The sequence below is a fragment of the Lactuca sativa genome, chromosome 3, assembly GCF_002870075.4.
Source record: "Lactuca sativa cultivar Salinas chromosome 3, Lsat_Salinas_v11, whole genome shotgun sequence".
NCBI lineage: Eukaryota > Viridiplantae > Streptophyta > Magnoliopsida > Asterales > Asteraceae > Lactuca > Lactuca sativa.
In genome coordinates, this window is record NC_056625.2 from 163,499,649 (window position 1) to 163,506,838 (window position 7,190).

The following is a 7,190-nucleotide window of genomic DNA, read 5'->3' on the forward strand; positions in this document are numbered from 1 at the left end:
TGATAATGTTATGTGTTCAAAAGTAATTTTCTATATTTATACGGTAATAATTCATGAAATTCTTAATGGTTTAGACTTCTGTTTATCAAAATTTTGGTTAATAACAAGGCTTTTTTTTGTTGTGTGAACCTGTTTCAGATTTGATATCAAACTACAAAGAATTGAAGATCATTGATACATATTTGGGATGTAGTAAATTGGCCATTTATTCTTTTTTTATTTATAAAATGGGATAAATAAGTATTTTATATTTGTAATTTTGTTGGATTTGTGGTTTTGTAATGTTGGATGTTTGGCCTTTGTAATGTTGGATTTGTAATTTTTGAATTGTTAAAAACTAGATTTTGAGTTTTTAAAGTTATGAAAAATAACTTTTTTAGCTCAAAATGAAAAGTCAATTTTAAGCCCATGGAAGCGGTGGAACAGGGGCAATAGAGGTATTCGGGGGTGGGACGGAGGGCTTGGTAATCGGGGGATTCGGGGGAGGGGGGGAACAACTGAATCTAAGGACGCAGGCGTGGGAGGCCATTTCCGATCCCGTTTGGTCCCGTTTACATTCCTAGATTCAACTCTGAAATCGTCTACGTCAAAGGTGTAAGCCAGAACATGAATCTGTTCAATGTCTGTGTTCATGCCTTGATCGGATTATCGGACCTAGATTCTGATTTGCAGAACTCGTTTTTCCAAAAATTGATTTCGGAGTATGGTCATGTACGTGAGAGAGATGGACAGATCGGTTGAAAGTGTGACCCAGATTTTTGTTTAATAATATAAATTAATTAGAAAAAAAAAGTATAAAAAGAGGTGGATGACTAATGGCATGGCTCACTGCCACATAAGTTTCCTTGGCGCGTCACACTTCTATGTAGGCTTGGTAATCGGGGATCCGTTAAAAATTAACAAAATTGAATTAATTGAAAAGTAACTTGTAAGTTTAATGATCTATTGCACACAAAATAGTTTAGTGACCAAATCGTGTAAATGACAAAAATTGATTGTGCCAGAGTGGCATTTCCCCAAAGAAAAAAAATATGACATGACCATAGTGGTACAAGTTAGCCAGCCATGTAGCCTCGGTAACCAGAGATCTGTTAAAAATTAACGGAGATGACTTAATTGACATGTAACTTGCAAGTTTAATAACCTATTACGCAGGAAAAATAGCTTAGTGACCAAATCGGATAAATGACACTAAATGATTGTGCTATGGCAACATTTTCCCTAAAGCATAATATAAACCAATACATATTAGACTATATTAGACTATGAAACAATTATATTGAGGCTTAATGTAGGCCTGAATATCTAAAAAAAGTGCAATAGTTAAATTACCACCTCCATCGGTTTACACACATAATACATGATCTTCATGCAACAGTAGCAGTTCAATTAGAGGCTTAATGTTGGAACTTTATACCATCAATCTTGAAGATGAACGAAAGAACAAAAGATACCCAAAAATTGCTACATTTATAAGATGCACACTTTTGGTAATGAGCAAAATATATCTTTATATAGGCTAGAATCGAGGTTTTTTGGATATGGTACATAGGCACTTATTTATGCCAATGTCAAGCAAAACCCCTTGTGGGCATCCTTTCCTTGTCTAAGAAAATTATGGATGTCCTACACAATACCAATTCATTTACCTTATAATCTGCCTAATTCCCAATTATTTCCTTTTAGTCCTGTTAATTCCCAATTAACTCGTATGTTTTCTTTAAGTGCTTCCACCTTATAACGATTACAAGGGATCAAATAATACTAGATAATAATCATATTGTTCATTCACTTTACCTTTTTGTGGAACCCAAATAAGATAAAAAGATGGTAACGCAATTCAATATATTATGATCATTCGTATATAATAACAATATTCCACTTGTACAATATACATAACAATACAATGGATCACACGAACATTGGATAGTGCTAGCTTTCACGTATGCGACCCCTAACTACATTGACTATGTGATGTATATACATAGCAATACAATGAAAGTATGAAACATTGAATGATTGATGTTGAAAGTTGGAGTCATTCAAATTTTGAATGTGGAATAATTAATTAAACAAGAGAGGTTAAACCTAAACCCATAAATTTCTAGAGGATTTATTGTGTTCGTTGCTACAACTCCAACCATTGAATATGATAACATAAATAAGAATTCATATTTATCTCCAATGAGATTGAATTTTCGGTTGCTAATGCCACCCCTTGAATCCAACTTCGATGAGAAATCAAGATTATACAAAGAAGATGCAATGGGACATTTTTTTGATGAAAAATATCCATAAAATGGCTAAAACCATCGAAGGGTCAAAGATAAGAACCATATTTGGTGACAAAAGGATCCCAACATGAGTTACGAAAATCCACCTTGCTTTTAATCTTGAATTTACACTGCATTCAAAGAATTCTACAAAAGCAAAACTGAATAGTCCACTTTCCAAGGATATAAAGCGATTTGAGGTTATTGAACTTCCACTGGTAGGTCCGTAGGTATGTTGTATGCAGATAAAATAAATGAGAAGTATACCAAGTATAATGTTGAAGATCTCAAAAATCCTTTTTTAGATTTGTTTGAGAGTTGTCCATGATCATTATATACTTTCCTTTGAAAGTTATTTCATTAGCTTTTGTGTTTATGTATCTCTTGTGAAGCTTTTTTGCAAGAAAATTGTGTTGTGTGTAAGCTCTTTTCAAGTTAAAGTTGTTACCTTATGCATTAAAAGTTGTTCATATTATGATTTTGTCAATATGTGATTAACTTTACGGACAATTGTACTTCACTTGCTTCTACAAACAAAAAATTCTTATTGCAAAAAATAAGGAAAACACTATAATTTGCAAGAATGAGCCATTTTATGTAAATCATTAGATGTCATTGAAAAAGCAACGTTTGTCTTGGTGCTTTAGGTCCAAAATATTCTTAAAAATATATGTTTTTTGTTGTAATTTTGCAAGTTTCTCTAAGAAAAAACATAAAACATAAAACAAATACGATAGTTCACAAGTTAATCATGTTGGTTTTCTTGGTAGACTCATTCATACGTATATAAGTTTTGAATTATAAAAAGAGATAAATGGAAGAAATAGTAATGCATTTATCATTGTTTCCTTATCAAAACATTGTACCTTCATTTTTTCTTAATAAAACATTGTAATTCAAAATTATTTGTCGTTAAAACATTCTAATTCAAAAAATCTACCATATTATAACAATTGATAACTTGATAATTTGCATTTTAACGACATGAAACAGTTAACAGGTATTTACGTTGTGTCATTTGTCAACATCATATCTTCTTATTATTTTATTTAAGATGCTTATAAAATTAATAGAAGCTAAAGGCATTCAACTTTCAACCCGAAAAATACCAAGTCACGATAATTCCCTTTTTAAAATTTTAACGTTTTCATTGTCTTTCTACAATAACCCGTGAAGCTACACCATGATCTCATCCTAGGCCGATTGTTTGACTTTTAAAGTCAAAATAAAACCCATGATTACCCCATGTCGAATTTGGAAAAAATTTAGTTTTCTTATACAAATAAATTGGAAGACCAAAGTTAGCCTCACCATCGTTTGACTTTGACTTTTGAATATCATATGATTGATCTTGAAATTAAGGTCTTCAATTCTAGAATTTAAGAGCAACAATCACTATGACTACTCATATCAACCTTGCAATGCAAAAATTCATGTAATACAATCCAACATTGACAAATTCATATAATATAGTAATATACAAATATCAATGCATAATGTAACAATCATAACTTAAACAAAAATGTTTACACACAACAAAACACTTTTCTTACAAAAACAAAATTCAAAACAACTATATAAACACAAAACCTAATAGAAATACGAAATCACTTTCTATGAAAACTATGTAATGATCTTGGAGACCCTTCAAACAAATCCAAAAGATAACTCTCAAGATCATCAGCACTATACTTAATATACTTCTCACTTATACTATTCCCATACCTACCAACAAAAGTTCTATAAGCTTGAATCAACTTCAACGACAACGAAATCCTTAAATCCTCAGAAAGTTGACTATTCGGTATTGACCATCCCGTTTGACTTTTGTAAATCTCTTCAAACGCAATATAAAACCCTTGTAACCTTTCTTTAAGCAAAGTCTTTGAAATCGACCCTGAATTACTTCCATTATTATGAAGCCCTTCTTCTTTTAACAAATTCAAAATTGAACTCAAAGTCGATCTTTCATAACTCATTGCATATTGTTGAAACTTCCAATTACGTTTTCGAATCCAATTGTCACCAAGAACTGTTCTTAGCTCTGACCCTTTGACTTTTTCCGCCATGTAATTAATATTATTCATTAAAAAAAGATGCCCTAATGCTTCTTCTCTATATAACCTTGATTTCTCTTCAAGGTTCGATTCAAGAAGTGACATCAGCGATTGGAAATGTGACGTCATCGGTGAAATTGAAAACGATGAGTTTTTTTGATTCGCGTTATCGTCTTCAAGATTTACGTCTGGTGAAGACGATGGATCTTGAAATTGAATTTCGGTTTTCAAAAGGGTATTTAGGGAATTACTGTAGTCGATGAGGGTAGTAACGTAATTCATCACCCAACGAGTTAGATGGTGAATCCCACCTCCTGGGAAAGCGGCATTTGACGGATTTGCCCCTACTGCGTTTTTGAATTCAAGAAATGTTGTCGTTGCGCAATCGCCGATGCGAGTCAATACATCTTGGAACTCGGTTCTTAAGTACGATCCAGGGTCATTTTGGTAAAAAGACTCGATATCTGGTTTCAAATCGGCTAAAACTTCATACATATCGAGAATTCTGATCAATTTTTCGGGCTTATGAGGCCCAATTGAAATAGCTTCTGCGAAATTTAGAAGTTGCAAGATTGAAGCTTTTGATGACTCAGCAAAACACGAATTTACAACCTCGTTTTTCCCGAAAATTTGTTCGCATAATGACTTTTCACTTGCGAGATAAATTCTCACAAAGATTTTCATCACTTTTGTCCATTTTCTAATCTTGGAATTCAATGTAGCCCATTCCATCTTTAGAACATCTTCAATGCTTGATTTTTCAACTTCAAGAATGAATAAGCAATCATCTAAAGCATCTTTTCGAACACTTATGAAAGCATTACAACATTCTTTGATGTAATTTGAGTCAAACATTAAAGTAGAAATGGATTTGAGATTAGGGATTACTTGAGGATTGATTAGATCCATGATATGAACTTCTGATCCTCTGCTTATAGTTATACTATCTCTTTGAATCGAATCATCAAATGAATCATCTTCAAATGAGACGATTGAGGTTGAATCGACACAATCATCTTCAATTGATCTAAAAGATAAACGTTCAGGTTCGAAGTTTTGTTGATTGTGAATGAGAATATGCTTGAATTCTTCTTCGAGTCTAGCCATGGATGTTTGAAGAACATCGTTTGCTTTGAGTAAAACTTCATGTTCTGAAGTGTCTTTGTTTGGATTCAAACTCTCTAATCTTTCGACTAATGTTTTGACTTCATTCACTGCGTTTAAATATTCGTTGGTTTGATTTTCATCCGACCCGGAATCCAATATCATGGATTGACCCACCTCCCATGTCATGATCTTATCTTGAATTGAATCGAGGCGAATCTTGATATCGCTTAGTTCTTCTTCTTCTTCTTCGTTTTCATCTTTAGGTTTGGTGATCTTTACTATGGATGATAATTTTGTGGCTAGATCCTCCAAGATTCTCGTTGCTTCATTGGAGAATTTCTTGTTCGACTCCAGTTCTCCTAGAATAAGTCGAGCAGCAGCTATCAAATTCTCTTCTTCCGGTGTATTCATCAGTGGATCGCAAATTCCCATACGGAAATATAGAAACAATCAAGAGATTCAGACACCAAACTCACAGAGGAATAATACCGAACACTTGGTGTGCAAAACAAAGTTCTGTGAGATACTTCAAACCCACACCTTACAGGATATGTAAATCGAGATTTATGTAACGGGATAAACAGAAAAGGAGGATGAAATCAAAGAATATGAAAGAACCCAGAACATGAACAAGAGAAGAAAGTTCGTAATCTCCTGTTGACCAAAAAAAAAAGGAGATCTTAAAGTCTCGTGGTCAATTGAAAGACAAATTAATCAAAAGTTGCCAATTTATTAGTCCAAAACACTCCATTTCCTAGAACGTGGTCGATGATTGAATGTCCAGAAAAGTACAAACAATTACAGTTATTGATGGCATGTGGTGGGTACCTGGGAAAAGTTTGTGGTGGCAGAAGAAGACAAAAACCCAAGAATATTTGAACAGCAATAACCTGTCAATCAATGGCCCTTTTCCTTCTCGATTTTCGAAAATGTTGAAGTATCAAGGTTCTTCTATGGCTGAAATCCAAGAAACGAGCTTGTTCAATGAATTGAAGCAGGTGGAGGTGTTTTGGTGTGAGTGGATGTTGTGAAACTGCGTGTTCTAGCGAGTAATCCTCCGTTGATGAAGCATCGAAAAAGTTGTGTGAACGTGGAAAGATGTTATTGGTGGTTAGGAAAGTCCATGGGTGGACTGGAAGTTGTTGTTGACGAACATTACCGTTTATTTTGACGTTTAACTAATTTTACATTAAGAATTAAAAAAATAATAATAATAACTTAAAAGTTACTTATTTTTTATATATTTGATTTTTTTTTTTGTATTTTCTCATTAAACTTGTTAACTTATTTAAAAACATCATTATTACTTGTTATAGTTTCTGGCATATTTGGCAACTCCAGCGAGAGTTACATGGTCTTTCTCCGAGTTTCAGGCCAAAAATCTAAAACAATTTGATTTTTCGATTTTTAAATCAAAAACACATATATCAATTTTTTAACTTCATCTATTCAAGAACATATACAAACTCATGATGCTCCAACTCAGAAATCAAAAACAAATATGATGAACTCAATAACATAAACACATAAATTCTTTAAGTTTGTAACAAAATCAAAGAAAATGAACGGATGAAGAACACAAATTGAAGAAGAACACACACACAAATATTTGAATCTGTAACAAAATGGACGAAACCATTCGAAGAACAACTAATCTAGGGTTTGTTTTTATGTTTATCTGGAAAAAAAAATAAAAAAAAAAAATGTGTGTCTTCTTTTTCTTCTTATCAATTTTATAAACATTGGCTTTATT

The 7,190-nt window shown here is 32.8% G+C and overlaps 1 protein-coding gene across 1 annotated transcript; it reads right to left on the reverse strand.

The window, feature by feature from the left end:
• Positions 1 to 3,759: 3,759 nt before the first annotated feature.
• LOC111913822 (exocyst complex component EXO70E2) lies at positions 3,760 to 6,497 on the reverse strand. The gene is made up of 2 exons (XM_023909535.3): positions 6,266 to 6,497; positions 3,760 to 6,091 (listed from the first exon to the last, which is right to left on the reverse strand). The coding sequence occupies exon 2, from the start codon at positions 5,867 to 5,869 to the stop codon at positions 3,881 to 3,883; it is 1,989 nt and encodes a 662-aa protein (XP_023765303.1). The 5' UTR covers positions 5,870 to 6,091; positions 6,266 to 6,497; the 3' UTR covers positions 3,760 to 3,880.
• Between the last annotated feature and the right edge of the window lie 693 nt (positions 6,498 to 7,190).

Excerpts from the sequence above, each read along its gene's own strand:
- LOC111913822 (XM_023909535.3), bottom strand. The coding sequence starts at position 5,869 with ATGGGAATTTGCGATCCACTGATGAATACACCGGAAGAAGAGAATTTG.